The following is a 19,161-nucleotide window of genomic DNA, read 5'->3' as shown; positions in this document are numbered from 1 at the left end:
GTATCACATGTTTAAGCCATTGTCTTAAACCAAATCCCGTGTACGTGTTTCAATGAGAGTTGTTGATTGTTCATTGATCTTGTGTAGTTATTTACTGATTCCACAAACCCGTGAAGATCCGGGGTAGAACAGGTCTTCAGCAACCCATGCTTGCCGTAACAGGCAACTATGCTCGTCGTAAAAGGCGACTATAACGGGATCGGGTGGTCAGGCTCGCATCTTGGTTGATGTATGTCATCAGTCCCAATTGCGTGGATCGATGGTCATGATGTCAACCACTGGATTGGCTGGTCCAGACTCGATTATTTACAGACGGCTGTCATGTTGCTGGAATATTGCTGAGTGTGGTGTAAAACAACAAACAAACAAAACTGATTCCACAATTTAGTTATGTAAGAACCGATTTGGGGGTTAACCTTCGAGTTTCAATTTTGGGAATCTACTCGTAACAATAGCGGCCGACAGCATCTAAGAAAGCAATCAATGATGGCTATTTTCATTCCTTGTCAGGCTCTTGTCATTCCTGAGCCAAACATGAGAACATCCCATTCTCAGATCTATTGCTACTAGGTGGAGCCGCACCAATGTCTATCTGGACCATTTTCACCCAGTCAGCTGTCTCGATCTTCTTGATGACCTCCGGGAAACGGAGGATTTCTGGTGACGATGTGGCAGAGTCTTGTTGGGGCGGTTGTTGAATCTCTCCGGATGGTGGTTGGTGCGTGACCCATTAGTTGGGTGGTGATTCCATCGTTGTCTGGGGAATCGTGTATCATCGTCCACCCAGTTGACGGCCATGTTGTCATTGATGTTGGTGGCGATCTCAGGCATTGATCCCAAGTCATCCATCCACGGGTCCTGGACCACATCCCCATTAAGACTAGCGAGACCACCAGCTCTTCATATCTACCTCAGTACTTGTACATCATCCTTGTACTGAACAGCGAGGCCAAGGTCGTGCGTGTTCCGCCAAAGTGCATGGCCAAAGTGGAAGAAGCACCCTTGTCTGGCAACGTTCGTGTTGTACAGGTGGCCATCAAGTAGCAGTTGTGACGTCCCCTTGTGTTAAAGAGGTTGCCTTCTGTTTTAGCAATTTCGGCTGACCTATCTCTCTTTGGGACTATGTCTCTGTGTGTAAGTAGGGTACACATATCTATTGGGATTTTCAGTTTTGATGAAGTTTCTATTTTAGTTTTGATAATCATATGATTTTATTTTTTAAATTGATAACATTTCTTTGTATGCGCTTTAATATACGTTCGAGTAGCTGGCCATCTTTCCGAAATTTCTGAAGGTTGTATTCTTGCAGTTCCAATTAGATTTCTGTTTATCTTTTGTTGTTATCGATTGTTATTGTTATGAAACCTTCTTCCAAATTCCATCTTTGGATCTTAGTTTGTTAGATAATACAAACTTATTAAACAATTATAGCTAAAAAGGATTTTGATAGACGTTGTTGTCTGATAAACTGATAACTGTTTGATCATAAAGAAATTGTTATAAACCAAACTGAAAACTATACAATAGCGATTCATTAACAAGGCTCATCTTCTTGTAGCAAGGGAGTTAGCTGACTGTAAACGTCCAGTTTCCACCCTTGGCGAATTAGACTAGAATTATTGAGTTATATTTTGGCTGGACTACGAGTCTATGCATTGCCCAATCAAAATCGACATTCGGTTCATAAACAACATTGCGACTGCCGTGCAGATTTTGGTCAATTGCATGTGTACCGTCAAGAGGGTGTCGACATTTGTTGTCCAAATCTTTTCATGTTTTTTAATCAAGATGCTCAAGTGATTTGATGTACTACGCGTTGTAAAAACCATTTTAATACAATGAAGATCTTGATTATCAGATCGTCATGACTGGGCGTAGCCATTTTGTTACTGTTTGAAGCAAATGCAAGTGATATGAGAGGTGGAAATTTGCCGGTCAATGGGTGGGACATAGAAGGGACGTAACTCATACTTGCCACTGGTGGCGATACGATCGAGCCTCGAAATTGCAGCAAAGTATGTAAGAGCTTAATATGCAAGTAGGAGTTTGGGCGTGTGTGAACGTTTTGGGAGATACATGCAACTTACCCAGGTAGTGGCTTCTAACCAAAGTATCACGCACCCTACCCCCTTCCTCGACTCCCTACCCCCCCCCCCCCCCCCCCCCCCCCCCCCCCGACAACATCTGTGAGATCCCGCAGCTGAACCCCTAGTCGTAACATTCAGTAACATTTGTGACTACATCTCCTCTTTAGGAAACTAGAAAATAACCCAACACTTTTCAAACAACAATTACTTTGACAAAGTCAACCATAGGAAGCAAGGCATCACCTACCACTCATAAACTAATACTAGAATCAGAAAGATCAGTCCATTAACAATGACCCATTTAGATAAATTACAACATTGCGAATGACACACTAATTCTGAAATATTAGGAAATCCAACAATCTTGTGATAAAATGATAGGTATCACCAAGCTGTTGATGTGATAATTAACTTGTCAGTCTACCCTCCTAATTGTTTCTGACAAAGGTTTTAATGTCAGACTGAATGTCGACTTCTCAAATTATAGGCATAAGTGAATAATGCGAGTATTTGATAAGGGATGTCACTCACAAGTGACACTGAAAGCTCTGCTGCACACAAGAGGAGGTAACAGACTCCATACAGCATGGCGTCCTATTTGGTTATCTTCACCATGGCTGTTTTGGGTAAGTTGGTGTCTTCAGAGTGAGTGAGCCAGCGGGTGGGTTAACGCAGCTTTGAGCAGTGTTCCAGTGACATCATGGCGTGTCACCTTCATGTAGGAGAAAAGCGTGAAACGATGGAGGTCTCAGACGTTTACAACTTTGGTGAAACGAGCGAGCACGGGTTTGGTACTGACAAACCTAGAAACAAAATCGGGGCGAACAGGTATTCGAACCCACAATCATAGATTTCTGGTAGCGGAGTGCGGCGCCTTGGACGACTTTGTTGTTACGTTTAATTTGCATATAGGTTTCTGGGGGCCTGGATTTGTTTTGAAGAAAATATCTCTTCTCGAAAATTACCCTCAGCTAATTAAAAAAGACCGGGTTAGAATTGATCTTCAGCAACTAACGCTTGTCATAAGAGGCAACTAACGGGATCGGGTGGACAGGCTTGGGGATTCGGTTGATGAATGTCATCGTATCCCATCGTAAATAGAATAAATAGGGGAAATGGTAAGCATCACAGGTGGTCAGGGCGCATGAGTCACGGCTCCAATTTGTAATCTGGCCATGGCCATCGTAGGTTACTGTAACGCTCCATAATTGCTTTAGATTTATTTGAAACATTAATAATGACTGTCATTATCCAAGCCACATATGACCTTTTGAAGAAGAATAAATACATTTAGCTCACATGGAGAGTGGGTGGGTGTTTCAGGCAAAGCCAGAAAAATCAACCTTGGAATGAAATAAGAATAATATGTGGGCTGTGCTACTCATCGTTTAGTGAGTGAGTCAGTATGGTTTTACGCCGCTTTTAGCAATATTCCAGCAATATCACGGCGGGGACACCAGAAATGGGCTTCACACATTGTACCCATGTAATCGTTTAGAATGATTAAATGTATAATATCCTATATCATGTGTTTCATGTTTATGCATAATACAATCCTCAACAAAATAATCAATTTACATTTTTTCATTGTTTTGCATACAGGGAAAGTCAATAATATCGTGTTTGTTGGTGTTTTATGTCGCATTCACCGCGGTCATATCGCAGCAAACAACAAACAAACAAACTACTACATCTGTAAAAAAGCCGCCTTTTGGCCATGTTTTGTTTTTCCATAAGACTGCCTAAGCAAGCGGACAAAATAGCATGTATACATGAAACACAAACGTCCACTCTGACCAAATGTCTTTACAATGTATGAAAATAGCTGATATGTGGGACCCTGTAAGTCGCCTCTTGTGACAGGTGTAGTCGCTGAAGACCTATTCTAGCCTCGATCTTCACGGGTTGGTGTTTGTCATGTGCTATCATCATGTGCCTACACGAGAATGTGACTTTCTCTTAGGAAGGTGGATGGCTGTTGATAGCTCTTGAACTAGATGAAAAGTACAGTTGCGAGAACAATAAGCTCAACTTGACTCTCTCATTTTGCTCTCATAACTATACCTTTTCATCTTGCTGGCGGCCTATGTACTCTCAAGCTTGTACTCTCTCATTGTCAATCTTGTATTCACTCTCAAATGTCGCGGAATCGTCGCGTGTCCACCTGTATACTGTATTGTACGCCTACCGGTAAATAAAAAGACGTACCATGTTAGTAATCTGAGAAAATATCAAAAGAAATCCAGTTTTGCAAACAATCTTGCAGTCTCATTCATAAATTGTTGTCCTGTGCAAAGAGGAAATTCCATTGTGACGTAGTTAGGTCACATGTCACATGTTGTGAACAGGGGGCAGTCATCGGCTTCATAGATTAGCAGCGAGGATTCAACGCCCAGGGAGGTTCACAAATGCCATGGTTGTCCCAAGGAGTCATGCGACTTTCTTGGACATACAACTATCATGTGAATCAATAATAATTATAATAAAATCATAAAAAAGAAACATGGAGCTCTTATTTCATTTTCTTATGGCCTGGTACTCTATTTTGTTTTCCTAATGACTGATATTCTTTTCACGTTTTCTTAAAGCCTGTTATTCTCATTTCGATTTTGACAGCCTCTTATTCTTTTTACGTTTTCTTACGGCCTGATTTTCTTATTTCGTTTTCCTCCAGCCTGATATCCCTCTTTCGTTCTCTTACAGCCGGATATTCTTTGTATGGTTTCTTACATCCTTATATTCATATTTTTGTTTCTACAGCCTGTTATTATTTTGCGTTTTCTTACAGCCTGTTATTCCTTTTACCTTTTCTGCTGCCTGATACTCTTATTTCGTTTTCTTACATCCTCATATTCTAATTTCGTTTTCTAACAACCTGTTATTCCTTTGACTTTTTCTGCAGCCTGATACTCTTATTTCGTTTTCTTACAGCCTGTACTTTTGTACGATTTCCTTCTGCCTTATGTTCTTATTTCGTTTTGTTACAGCCAGACAGAGTGCTGGCCAGAGTTGTGCTCTCAGTGGTCTGGACCTGATGAATCAGTGTGCTGTCAAGTTTATGAGTGCATATCGCCACGGTGTTCCATCGGATAAGTTGCTGCAGTTCTGCGGGTTGTTGATTGTTGTTTGTTTCCCTTTTCCTCGTTATAAATCGGCAAATATATTAGAATGGCATTATTTCCAATATGGCCAGAAAGTGCTTTTGTCTCTCCAGATATTGTTGGCACTTACCAACAATGAAAGGACAAGATGTGATATGAGGAATCATTTTCGAAATCTTTTTGGAAGCTATCGCATATGAACGAGAGTCCTGTCATTATGTAACAATGCTAAACGTGTAGATGAGATTAAAACAGCTCATTGTATAGATCTGGAAGTGTGTTTCTAATATCTGAAAATAAACCAGTCATCGACCCATGGTGATGATATGAGGATGTAAAGACAAAACAAACAAATATTGAACAAATCATCTTTGACCAAGCAAAATCATAATTGCATTTCAAATTGACAAAAAAATTGCTCTCGTAACTCTCGTTTTCTGTAATTGTGCCAGTTAGGCTCTTATCAAGAAAGAAATGTTGAAGGACCAAATATGGCCTGTTTGTATCAATGTATATATTCGAGAAGTACTGATCGTTAATGCATGAGATCCACACATATTTCTTCAAGGTCACCGTTTCCGAGATGGCCTGCATGAGAGTATGCTGTCGGTTTTACCACCCCCTGTATTTAGGTACAGATAACACTGTTCACTGCTGTATATTACTACACAGAATTCTTCGCCCATCCTTTATTAACATGCATCACAGTGATGTTGGGCAGGCCCCGATATATAGATACGTTATGTATTCCCCACTAGTGCTGGGCAGGCCCCGATATATAGATACGTTATGTATTCCCCACTAGTGTTGGGCAGGCCCCGATATATAGATACGTTATGTATTCCCCACTAGTGTTGGGCAGGCCCAGGATATATAGATACGTTATGTTTTCCCCACTAGTGCTAGGCAGGCCCTGGATATGTAAGATACGTTATGTATTCCCCACTAGTGCTTGGCAGGCCTGATTATCTAGATGTGTTTTCTCCAGTGATGCGGGACAGGCCCTGGATTGTATGGATGAGGTCGTTGGCACCTGCCCGGAAGATGAAAAGCTCGGATTATTCGTATCTGTCTGCGATGCAGCAGTTTCCGAGAGATGTGAGTTTACAAGATTACGCCTTACTCTTTACATACATTTGCTTTATTGACACGTGAGCGAGTGAATGATATTTTACGCCCCCCCCCCCCCCCCCCCCCGTGAACTATTCCAGCCGTATCAGGGCGTGGATCTCTGATTTTATTAAAGTCTGATTTGCTGTCGTAAAAGTTCTCATTGTCCAACAGGAACCATGTTCGTAGCATCTACATTGTCCTGGGACAATGATTCATCGCGTACAATATGTACCACCCTAGACACTGATTCCTGATATATTTCGAATTAATTAGCGATTGCTGGGCGGACACTGTCCTTTTCCAGCAGACAAAAGAATTCAAGTCCCCGCGTATAATAATATTATTTGACCACCCTCTTGGTGTAGTGGTAGAGCACCTGCCAGGAGAGCGGAAGATTTGGGGTTCGATCCCAGGCCGCGTCATACCAAAAGACGCTAAAAGATGGCACTTGTTGTTACCCTGCCTAGCGCTCTGTATTAAGGGGCTAAAGCAAGGACTGATCAACTTGGGGTATTATGTGCCTGAGTGGGGTATTAATGTTAAACTGCGGCAGGGTGTCTCAGTGGGCTAGCACTATAAAATTGGCGTTAGTCTAGACTAGTACAAGCACGCCCGCACACACACACGCACCCAAATGATGTCATTGCCACACAGTGTTCAAATCATAGCATACAATTCATGATATTGTTTAATAGGGGTGTGATATTTTCACACCTCCATGATGTCCGTGCCAAACAAATGATAGCAAACAAATCATGACATCATTGTTTCATGCTGTTCCAGCGATGGTCATCGTAGTGGTAGCGTCTCTGACCTGCATCACCTCGGGCTTTCCTCACACGGTAAACTGACACGCTGTGACATGTCCTGCTCTAAGCAGTGTAAAGGGGGCACGGGTGGCCCAGTCGTCTAAGGCGCCGCAATTCGCTGTGCAGAGTTGCGTCCCCTGGGCACGCCAGAAACCTATGATTGTGGGTTCGAATCCCGCTTCGCCCCGATTATGTTTCTAGGTTTGTCAGCACCATACCCTTGTTCGTGGGTTTCACCGAAGTGGTAAACGTCTGAGACCTGCATCACTTCGGGCTTTCCTCCCACATTAAGCTGACACGCCGCGATATAACTGGAATACTGTTAAAAGCGGCGTTAAACACAACTCACTCACTCAAAGCAGTGTAAAATGATCTATCCATCACAACCAGTGTTGTGATATCTGTTAATCGTGTTATATTGACATCCTACTGATCCAGGTCACGCCATAGATTCTGAGGAAGAAGACAAGAAGAGGGGGACTTCCTGTTCCTCCAGAAGGAAGGGGAACATTAAGAGATGCGCACGCAGACTTCAAAGTCTTCTCTCCGAGTCGCCTATTTCTTGCCGGTAACATTACACGTTGACATACGCGTGCTCGTGGGTTTCACCGAAGTCGTAAACGTCTGAGACCTGCATCACTTCGGGCTTTCCTCCCACATTAAGATGACACGCCGTGATATTGCTGGAATATTGCTAAAAGCGGCGTAAAACCAAACTCACTCACTCACTCACTCATAATCGGGCTTTCCTCCCACATTGAGCCGACACACTGTGATGCAACTGGAATACTGTTGAAAGCACACTTACTCATATCCACCACGATGATGGGTTGTTATCTGAGCTATCAGTACATAATTTTTTATTGTAAATACAACGTGACGTTAGACCAACAAATATTTTTATTCCTTAAAATAGTACGGGTGGTCAGGCTCGCTGTCTTGGTTGATACATGTCATCGATCCCAATTGCTAGGATCGATGCTCATGATGTCAATCACTTAATTGTCTGGTCCAGACTCGATTATTTTACAGACCGCCATCATATAGCTGGAATATTGCTGAGGGCGGCGTTAAACAAATAAACAAACCTTAAAAAGTATCAGTAGTTGTGTTGATAACGACTAGATGAGTTCACAAACTGTTCAGTCTTCTAACTGTACACAGAAACAATATTCACTGCAGTGCTTCTCTCGTGGCGGTTAAAAATAACCAAACATTTCATATGAAAATGAGAACACAAAATCTACTCGACAGAATTGTATTAAATTGAAATTGAAAAAAAAACACCCAAAAGACTTGAAAGCCTATGGGTTACCACTTTAGCCTATTTTCAACAGTATATTTTAATTGCATTTGTTATGAGTATTTGTTTTACTAAAAAACATTGACATTTATACACATTTCCCTTGATAAAGTCTCTAAGTTGATATTATATGACCCCCTAATGGGAATATAATGCACATATATGTCACAATCTCATTAAAATCAGATCTTAGTTCTCGCTACCGCTAAACTAAGATCTGAGGACATCCCATTAGGGTTCACGTCAGAACGACCTTTCATCCGACCAATCAGAGCGTTGCTTACCAGATTATGAAAGTGACAGTCGGAATGTGATTTCTAAACATACAGCCTCGAAAACTTTAAAACGGGGTATTCCGAACGATAGTTACGGGCTTAACGACTGAATCTGTACAATCTAGACCATATATTAGCCATTCGAGAATGTTCTTTTGTTCAGGTTTCAAATTTTTAAGCGAGAATTTGTCAAAATATGTTTCGAAGAGTAGTCGCCAATTTGAAATTAGTCCCGTAAAGCACGAGAAAGCTGCCTTCTGATTGGCTAATATTAACTTCTTGTCAGTAATTCGTTTGTTCGGTCAGAGTTCGCCAAAGGTCGGTCTGACGTGACCCGTAGTGGGATGTCCTCAGATCTTTGTTTAGCGGTAGCGAGGACTAAGATCTGATTTTAATGAGATTGATATATGTCAATAAGGTTCTGCCTATTCAAAAAGGAGGAGACAAACCACTAGTGTTCAGGTCATCAAGTTTCCAATTATTTTGTTTTAAAAACTGTCTAAAGTAATGAACTCATTGTTTATTGTAAATACTATTTCTAAAAACCCATACCACCACAATATTAATTAGACCCGTGAAGATTCCGGGGTAGAATAGGTCTTCAGCAACCCATGCTTGCCGTAAAAGGTGACTCTGCTTGTCGTAAAAGGCGACTAACGGGATCGGGTGGTCAGGCTCGCTGACTTGGTTGATGCATGTCATCGATCCCAATTGCGTGGATCGATGCTGATGATATTAATCACTGGATTGCCTGGTCCAGACTCGATTATTTACAGACCGCCGTCATATAGCTTGAATATTGCTGAGTGCGGCGTTAAACAACAAACAAACAATATAAATTACAGTGCTGATCATGTATGACGTAAAGTTCTTATTGTTTGCTTTAGGCAGGTAAGAAGGACTATTGGCTGTCTCCAAAAACATATCGCCCGATGCCCAAGTGTTATGAACTCCGCCCTCTTCAGCCTGGACACACTGCCCTCAAACTTCTCCTCGATTTGTAAGTGAATATACTTTCTTGGCAAGTGAATGTTCCACTCACTTTGTCAGCAGACCTTAGCAAGTAAACGTACTACTGTTTTTGTTAGCGCACCTTGGCAAGTAAATGTACAACTTTCTTTGTATTCACCTAGCAAGGAAATTTATGACTTTCCTTGTTAGCTCACCCGGGCCATGAACCCGAGTCTTTGAGGTAAAGTCTTCATTTCTGATAACACAGTAAACGCTTCAAGGGGTTTCAATAGGAATTTCAATAGATCAGTCATATTTACATTACAATGATTATCTGCTTGCCGTAACAGGCGACTATGCTTGACTTTGCTCGCTGACTTGGTTGATGCATGTCATCGATCCAAATTGCGTGGATTGAAGCTTATGCTATTAATCACTGGATTGTCTGGTCCAGACTCGATTATTTACAGACCACCGTCATACAGCTTGAATATTGCTGAGTGCAGCGTTAAACAACCAACCAACCAACCAACCAACCAACCAACTACAATGATTATCCCACATAACAGCTATTACATTTTGACAGAGTGGACGTTTGTGCTCCATGTGTACGTGCTATTTTGTCCGCTTGCTTAGGAAGAGCAAAACATTGCCAGAAGGTGGCTTTATTTACAGATGTGGTTGTTTGTTTGTTTGTTGTTTGCTGGGATATAACTGGAATACTGATAAAAGCGACGTTAAAGTCACTCACCTACGAGGTATTGTGTCAATATTAACATTTAAACTCGATTCAAGGTGAAGTGACAACTCCAGCACCAACCACGACCACAGAAGCAACAACTCCAGCACCAACCACGACTGAAGCGCCAACCACGACTGAAGCGCCAGATGACTGCCCCGAGGACTTCCCGACCCTTCTACAGACATGCCAAGAGGACTTTACCAATCTGATACCCTATGTTCCGTGGGGAGTCGCCACGGATATGGCGGATGCGTGCAGGTGAGCTTACTGATGCAAACTGTCATTTTGTGAGCGAAAGATCTCACAGTCACATAGACTTGCACATATATCATGTATTATGATGCTTGTTGTTTTAAGATATAAAGTAGTGAAGATTTCAAAGAGCATTACAAAAGTTGTTTGATCAAGGTAACATCATTCAAGGATTCAGGAGAAGCTTTCAAAATGTTTACTGGTAGATATGTGATATCAGTGACAAGAATGATGTCCGATGCATTTCCCTATTTTGACTTGTGCTCCGTGTTTTATAAGGTGAACAATGGATTTGTCTCTGCATGTGTTTGTGACGGGTGCCAGCAGTGGAGCAGGATACGCTCACCTTTTTGCGAAAACTTGGTATCATCCCTATTTGACAGTGATTTTCATGATATTGTCAGAATCATACAATGTACGAGAGGTTGTGTGAATATGGGAAGGGTTTTACTTACCAGGTGAGCTAAATGAAGCATGTTGTCTGATCACGACCAAGGGTCTCACACAGGCTGAGCTAACAGCTGCAGTTGAAAGCTGTTTAATCATTATATGAGATCCTGCACATAAATGTTTACATATATTATATGGGGAACGGGTGTCCAAGTCGGCGAAGGCTCCACAACTCGCTTTGCAGAGTTGCGTCCCTTGTGTCTATCAGAAACCTATGATTGTGGGTTCGAATCCCGGTTAGCTACCATTACTATACCCGTGCCGTTTTACCAAAGGGGTAAACGTTTGAGACCTGCATCACTTTCCTCCAACATTTAATTGACACGCCCTGATATAACTGGAATACTGTTCCAAGCGGCGTTAAAACCAACTCACTCACAGTTAGCTAAACTGACATGATTAGATATAGAAACTTAATCCTTTTACAACAGAACATATTGATAAAATAAATGAAAAACTCTTTGAATCCAGGGAAGATACCCTTTTCAAAACAACACGTTTATTCAAAACGTATGAAACGAGTGAGAGCGAAAAATAAAAATGTTAGTAACTCATGTTGTATTATTGTAAAATTCTCTTGATGTGCTGCGATACATGTCCGCCTGTAGATGTTCCCTTATTTCTTTCTATCAGTATATAGCAATTGTTTGTATATCACGTCACGTAGATATGATGTCCGTATGTTCTTGTCCTTCAGGTCACTGACCAACAGCGTGGACTGTGTTGTCAATATAACAGAAGCCTGCAGGAAGAGACCTCAATTTCGCCAGTCTCTCCTTCAAGTTCAATGTGCACCAAATGAGAACTATGCTTAAATTTCCGTGTAAGTATTGTAACGTTCACCGAATAACCCCTCATACATGCATGGGACACCTCCGTCACAAGGGAGCAGGGGTGGCATTGTGGCTTGAAAGTAGACGTTCACTGGTCAGGGTTGCGTCCCTTTATCTTTGGTTCAGATCCGACAATCATTGATCGGTCAGATCTATCAGTGTTCATGGGGTTTTGCCAAAGACTTTTTTTGCAAGCTTCTGTTTTTGTGTGGTTTTATTCCACAATCACTGAAGTACTGTTCAAAGCTGCTCAATCAACTTGCTACGAAGCAGCCTCTGATTTAGTCTGTGAAGCCTATTTCTTGTGTCCCCCGCCGTGATAATGCTGGAATATTGCTAAAAGCGGCATTAAACCATACTCACTCACGCTGATTTAGTCTGTAGTAGAGCTCCCATTTGATAAATTCTTATGGTTGAAAATAACAAAGTATTGTAAATCATGAATATTTTGCACATTTTATTCACCAGGTCCTGGGTACGGTGGAAGACTAGGTAACTATTTTTTCTCATGACAAACAGGGGGTGGGTTTCCTGTGCAGAGTTGCGTCCCTTAATCGTGAGTTCTTATGCCACATTCCACCAGAAAGTCATGATTGACTTTCAAAGGTTTATGTGTCTTCGTTGTTTGACGAACAACGCTGTATGAGTGCGGTCTGTAAATAATCGGGTCTGGACCAGACAATCCAGTGATTGACATCATGAGCATCGATTGGGATATGATGACATGCATCATCCAAGTCAGCGAGCCTGACGACAAGATCCTGTTTGTCGCCTTTTACAACAAGCATAGTCGCCTCTTACGGCAAACATGGGTTGAAGGCCTTGCCCAACCCGGAACTACACGGGTGTCAGTTAAGACCAACTCTCTCATTCAACTCTCTCACCCACTCAAGGGTTCCAATAACGTGGACATTAGTCATGCCATAAGAGGGGATTCAGTTTACACAGTCAGTAGCGAGTGTGTCCACAGTGTGCCTTGGGGCAGGCCTGACATTTTCGCCTCATTAAACTAAATATATCAATATCCGAAGAACCAGAAGCACACATCGTTTCATTTCATCCCAGACATGTTCGATTAGTCAAAGATCAGGGGACCTCGTAGGCCAGGGTAACACATTAATGTTGTTCTGAGTCAGATACTGCTGCAGAACTCATGCAACGTGTGGTCTTGTGTTATTGTTATTACTGGATCGCTGTGCTGCAAATGTTGACGTTTGAGGAAAGCCTGAAGTGATGCTGGTCTCGTTCAAGAGGTAACAGTTTTTCCTCAGGTATGCGTCAAATATTGTTTGCTGTACATCCTGGTTGTCGTGAAAAATCGGTTGTGAATTAAAAATAAAATTGTTCGTTTCGTTGTTACGGCGAAGACAAATTGTATGTTTTAAGGCCATGAACGACAAATAAATCAAAACTGACCCGACCCGCCTGCCACTGAATACTAAATACTGGGTCCCTTAGAACGCACCTGAGATAACTACCCTTGGCTACGTAGAAAGTATCCAACAGCTTGAGGACTCAGAAACACACACTGACCACAACAAAATCATACACTCAATGGCGCTTACTGTGGACCGATCATTTGAGTTTAGGTGGAGGGGGTGGGTGGGTCTTTGGGGATTTTGTAGAGTGATTTGATATCTTTTCAGCTACAGCTACAAACCCGGAGCCTGTTTTATTTTCATGGACTGTTTAATGTTTAAAGTACGATGTCCGTTGGACTTCCAACAGAGGCTTATTGCCTGCATGGAACTATTTTCGGGGGACGAGAAGCCGGAAGGTGCGGGTACGACCATGTGTAGGTAAGTGTTTAAGCACGTGCTTGTCGTGTGTGTACATGAGGGTTGTGCATGTAAGTACATGTGTAGGTACTATGTACGTGTGGCGTGTGAAGGTTGTGTGTTTGTAAATCATTTGAGACAAGCATATGTTGTGTGTGTAAGGGGCGTGCATGCTGCCTGTGTAGGTCAGGGACGTGTGTGTGTGTGTGTGTGTGTGTGTGTGTGTGTGTGTGTGTGTGTGTGTGTGTGTGTGTGTGTGTGTGTGTATTACTGAGTGACGTGCATGCTGTCTGTGTGTAATTGAAACATCAGATATGTTGATCTGAATGCTTCGCTCGCTCGCACCGAGAATGTCGACGACCCGACGCTGATTGGTGGATTATGGAGTGATTGTTAGATCTTCACGTGGAGAGGTGAGGTATCGGATTTTAAAACCTGATTTTATTGAGATTGATATGTGTATCCTTCTAGTATGGGTCGGACAGCGTTCAGTTGTGTAGACAACCTGGTGGACATCTGTGGTCGCAGACTCGAGTCCATGTTGGATCTGATGCAGCTGGACCAGGCAAGGCAGGACATGGCGTCCTCGTGTGAGTGCTTGTACAACATGTCTACCTTACCTGGTACATTTTCAAAATATAGACCGGAAAAAAACGCATTCCAATTTAATACACTGAACGTAAAAAGTTATTGATCACAATTATTTTTAAGGATATTTTTTTTGAAGTGACGACTGGGCACACATTTCATAAAATTATCCCCTATTAAAATTATTTATGATTCCTAACATTTGTTTTTCCTGTGGAGTATATATAATTATTGCTCTGAGCCTTATTGTGTTTTAATGCGCAAACAGCCATAGGTTAATAGTCCTGATTGAACATTTCTGGAGGGTTTTAGCTGAGATTGCATTTGTGATGTGATATAAATTTATAACGTCCACGCCAGAGAATATCCAGTCTCGATTATCCACAGAAACTGATTCCATTGGGCATAAAAAGCAAAATAGCGGTGAAAATTATATGAATTGATCACTGAAACATCAGTGCTGACACCAGGTATTCGCGAAAAGGCTAGGCTTGTCCTGTCCTACCAGTCACTCTCAAATATTAAGTTTCGAGCAAAGCGTCACTTGCATATCGTTACAGTTCCTTGTTTCCTCAGGTCCCCCCTAGAACACATCCACTCCAGGTCTTATACAGCACAGATTGTTTCCTATATCCGTACATTTATCTGTTATGCATTTGATAAAATAAAGCTTACAACTTTCTATTTTGTCCGTTTTTTCTCTAAAATGTCAACAAACAGCTGTTCCGTCGAGCATACCCCTGATTATTCCACCGACACGGATCTTGACCCTGACTTTCTTGTATCAGTAATATGTGTTACTTGTATCAGTAATATCTACGTTTGATTGACTATTCGTTGTCTTCGGGTGACCTATTATTTGTTCACTTATTTGTAAGATACCAAATAAATAGGCTGTTGTTTAGCCTTTGTCCATATGTTGTCTTACAAGTGTGAAGCAATCATTTCATGTCGCACAGTCTTATACAGTCGTACAACGCACTGTGCTACAGGTTTGTAAATATGAAACGGACAAGGTGTCTTTAATTTCTAGCTCATGGGTAAATAATTGAAAGTGTCCATCTCTTTGTGTGAAAGTCAATACACCAACACGTGTTATATGGGAAACTAGCAAGAACCTGTACATGTATTGTTAGATTTTGGGTCCGTTTAGGAACTGGCAAAAGTGTATACTTGTGTTACTATTCCATGGAAACACTGCTTAAGATTTTTGCTTGCTGAACGAGTTCTGTCCTTCGGTAAATTTGGTCAAATCTATGTTAAAGCTCGATGAAATAGGGATTGAATACCATGCTTTCTCACTTCGTATGATGGCAGCATCGCAATGGGCCAAACACTGTGCATGTGATTATATGTTTCACAGGAGAGGGATTAATGTCCTCAGTCATAATGAAAACCTAAAAGTCCCGTTAAAACTGTAACAGTGCTAAAATTGCTATATTTTATTCAACTTTTTGTGAAATTCGCCTTCAATTCATAAGTTGTCGGTTAACCATTTAAGACCTGTTGGTACATACTAGCGATAAGAAATTGCATAACAACATCTGGCACTTCAGATTTACGCCGCCACGATCAGGTCGGCGGGCGAGGCTTTAATTACATGTTGAATAACAACTAGTAGTGGTCAGCGCGTTCGGCACTTACCAGTGTACCGTTATCAGCTATTTAGCGTCAACTGACCAAACTAGAAAATTGAAAACGCGAAACCAAACACGAGCTGAGTGATTCTATCGGCATTTATAATCTTCTATTACGCAACTTTCCAAACTGACCGTGGGCTTTGGCTATTAACAGACCAAACCCATCATACAAAATTGTATAACATGTCCAGTCTTTATTAGTCCAAAGTCTCAAATTTCAAACTGGACATGCTCGTGTAGACTTGCCTTCAGATTAACAAAGGAGGTCTCAGGTATAAATATAGGGGGAAATCGACTGTTAGTCATTCCTGCTTTGCCTGAGAACCTCTCTCTGTTTGTCTTTGAAGGTAAGTCACTTTTACTTGTTACTTTGGCATTTAGGTTGAACTTTGCTTAAAATTGTCTTTTAAAATTGTCTTTAATTTTGTATGAATATCTTGCTTGAACAATGAACTTATACTCTATGTATTCGAAATGCCGTGCGAATCTAAGCTGCATATTATTCAAGTTTTACTGACACAAATTAACTACAGTACTTTATATGCGTGCGTCGCATGTAGAAATATTACTATTCCACAATCAGCGTTCGTATCCCACATGTTTACTTATCGGGTTAAAACTACTAGGCAAATACATTTGTAATTAGTAATCACAGGTGTCGTGGATGCTTCATAATTATCATGTTTTAATGTGAACAGCGTGCATTATAATAATGTATGAATTATTTGTCCATGTATCGGTAGGACCACTATTCATATGTGTGTCGTGTTATTTACCTTATTGTATGCTGTATCGTTAGTAGAGTGGTTTTATAATGCAACAACGTTAAATGCGTCAATATGCATTAACATGATCCAGTTACTCGATATAATTTACGTTATGTATATTTGTTTGCGTTCTTATGCCTGATAAATACGGTTCAAGAATATAACTTATATCCGATGTTCATGCATCAAATATATTCTTTATATACAAAACCAGATCAGTGCAAGTACAGCAAAGTATATTATTCTTATCTGTAGCCCAAAATATTTCTTATTAGGTAACTACTTTGTGAGGGCATAGCACTAGACCACAATACTCGAACGTAACTTCTGTTCTAGATAAATGCACACAAATTAAGCAATGCCTGATAAATTTATGTTTTCCAATTTATGCATATTACTTCCATTCGGTAAGATGAATGGACGCTGTATAGAATATCTCAGATGCTATACTTTTAGCATAATTTGGACGCTACAGATAACGTAGTAGTTTTATGTTGTAGAATAGTTATAATGAAACAGGCTTTCCTATAGCAGTGTTTATATCCATTTCTAAATTACAGTTCACAAGCAATTTCTCTGTTTGGCGAAATCTCCAATAAGGTTCATAAACATTCACAATAGAATATACGTTCACTAATAATCAGTTTTAATTCATGTATATTTCAAGTTTCAAATACGGTGTTCATTCATGTGTGATTTGTATAAGCTCGGCCTGCATAGCGCGGCATGCACAGGCGGCACCGCTCATTGTTATATAACGGCACACTCACCAGCGCTCGGCAGTGACGTCACGTACCGTATTTAATCATTTTTGCGCATAGCTGTTATCTGAATTTAGTATAATGTATTCAGTCATTGAATGCAGGTCCCATTATTATTTACCGTATTAAATCTTGTGTTCACTATTTAACTCTGGAGTGTACACCTGAATCAGCTATAGTTCATGACGTCACATTACCGTATTTAATGTAAAATAAGTCATTAGACATGTCATTGTTCAAGAAAGGTGTTGTTATAATCTTTCATATGATTGCTTTTTGTAAACATTGTTCAGATGTTATTTATGAGTACCTTAAATATATATATCAAACATTATGAGTAATTATCAATGAGTAATTTAATTTGAATTGATTATAATGTCTGCATTATATCAAATGTTCACTGCTATGATGTAAATGAATATCCAATGAGTTGAGCTTACACTTTACACTTTGTTATTATTTTACAAATGGTATTTTAATTATAAATGTGTTACGTAATCTTATGCAATGTTATATTAGGCTGTAACTTGAATGGGTACTGATACGTCTCTGAAGTTAATGCATTGTTCTCAAAGTGAGATCACATAACAAGCAACTGTTTATTAACTCATGCATATTATATAACAAAGAATATCTTAACAGTTTTGGTATCACTGCTTAATTATTTGTCTGATTATGTCTTTGTGTTTGATGATGAAGGAGATTGTCTGACTATGTCTATATGCTTGATGATGATGAAAACATTTAATAAAGAATTCCTGCTTTGCCTGAGAACCTCTCTCTGTTTGTCTTTGAAGGTGTGTTGATCCCGTGGCTAATTCCCCCCAAAAGCATTCTAGGTTTTGATCAGTTTTAGTGTAAAAACTAACTCTGTTTCAAAACCTTAACTGTTAAACTCGACTTTCATACATATGTTCCACAGTTCTGTTGACGTATTCGGGGTCGTAGCTGGCGCCAAAATTCGCTGTGCAAAGTTGGGTCCCTGGGACACGCCATGGCCTACATGTATGATTGTGGGTTTGAATCCCGGTTCGACCCGATGATGTTTCAAAGTTTGTCAGTACCCATGCTCTAGGGTTTCACCAAAGTGATAAACGTCTGAGACCTGCATCACTTCGGGCTTTCCTCCCACATTAATCTGACATGCCGTGTGATATACAATCCAACTGGAATTCTGTTCAAAGCGGCGTTAAATCAAACTCGACCCGTGAAGATCCGGGGTAGAATAGGTCTTCAGCAACCCATGCTTGCCATAAAAGGCGACTATGCTTGTCGTAAGAGGCGACCAACAGGATCGGGTGGTCAGGCTCGCTGACTTGGTTGATGCTTGTCATCGATCCCAATTGCGTGGATCGATGCTCATGATGTCAATCACTGGATTGTCTGGTCCAGACTCGATTATTTACAGACCGCCGTCATATAGCTGGAATATTGTTGAGTGCGGGGTTAAACAACAAACGAACAAACAATAAATCAAACTCACTCACTCACTAATGACTTATTCAATCACGATGTACTTCATATGCTGTTATACGCGGCCTTAAGCACAATAAAGTTCTGTTGTGACGTGTAAACGAGGGCACCACCAGCCCAGAACAAATTCGGCACGAATGCCAATTGAAATCTTCACGCCCGTGTCATCATCTGCTGCTGATGATGAATTATACATGCCCCCTCACAGACATCATAACCTCCAGGTGTCAGTGCCCCA

General features: G+C 40.9%; 1 protein-coding gene across 1 annotated transcript; it reads left to right on the top strand.

The window, feature by feature from the left end:
• The first annotated feature begins 2,580 nt into the window (after positions 1 to 2,580).
• LOC124115491 lies at positions 2,581 to 14,964 on the top strand. The gene is made up of 11 exons (XM_048394080.1): positions 2,581 to 2,713; positions 5,075 to 5,198; positions 6,177 to 6,286; positions 7,549 to 7,678; positions 9,576 to 9,688; positions 10,435 to 10,639; positions 11,781 to 11,906; positions 12,385 to 12,408; positions 13,619 to 13,715; positions 14,166 to 14,284; positions 14,859 to 14,964. The coding sequence occupies exons 1-7, from the start codon at positions 2,674 to 2,676 to the stop codon at positions 11,896 to 11,898; spliced, it is 840 nt and encodes a 279-aa protein (XP_048250037.1). The 5' UTR covers positions 2,581 to 2,673; the 3' UTR covers positions 11,899 to 11,906; positions 12,385 to 12,408; positions 13,619 to 13,715; positions 14,166 to 14,284; positions 14,859 to 14,964.
• The last annotated feature ends 4,197 nt before the right edge of the window (positions 14,965 to 19,161 follow it).

This window comes from Haliotis rufescens, unplaced genomic scaffold, assembly GCF_023055435.1.
Source record: "Haliotis rufescens isolate VD_foot unplaced genomic scaffold, xgHalRufe1.0.p SCAF_13, whole genome shotgun sequence".
Taxonomy (NCBI): Eukaryota; Metazoa; Mollusca; class Gastropoda; order Lepetellida; family Haliotidae; genus Haliotis; species Haliotis rufescens.
The sequence above is the reverse complement of the archived record's forward strand: the minus strand, read 5'-3'. Positions and strand labels throughout refer to the sequence as shown.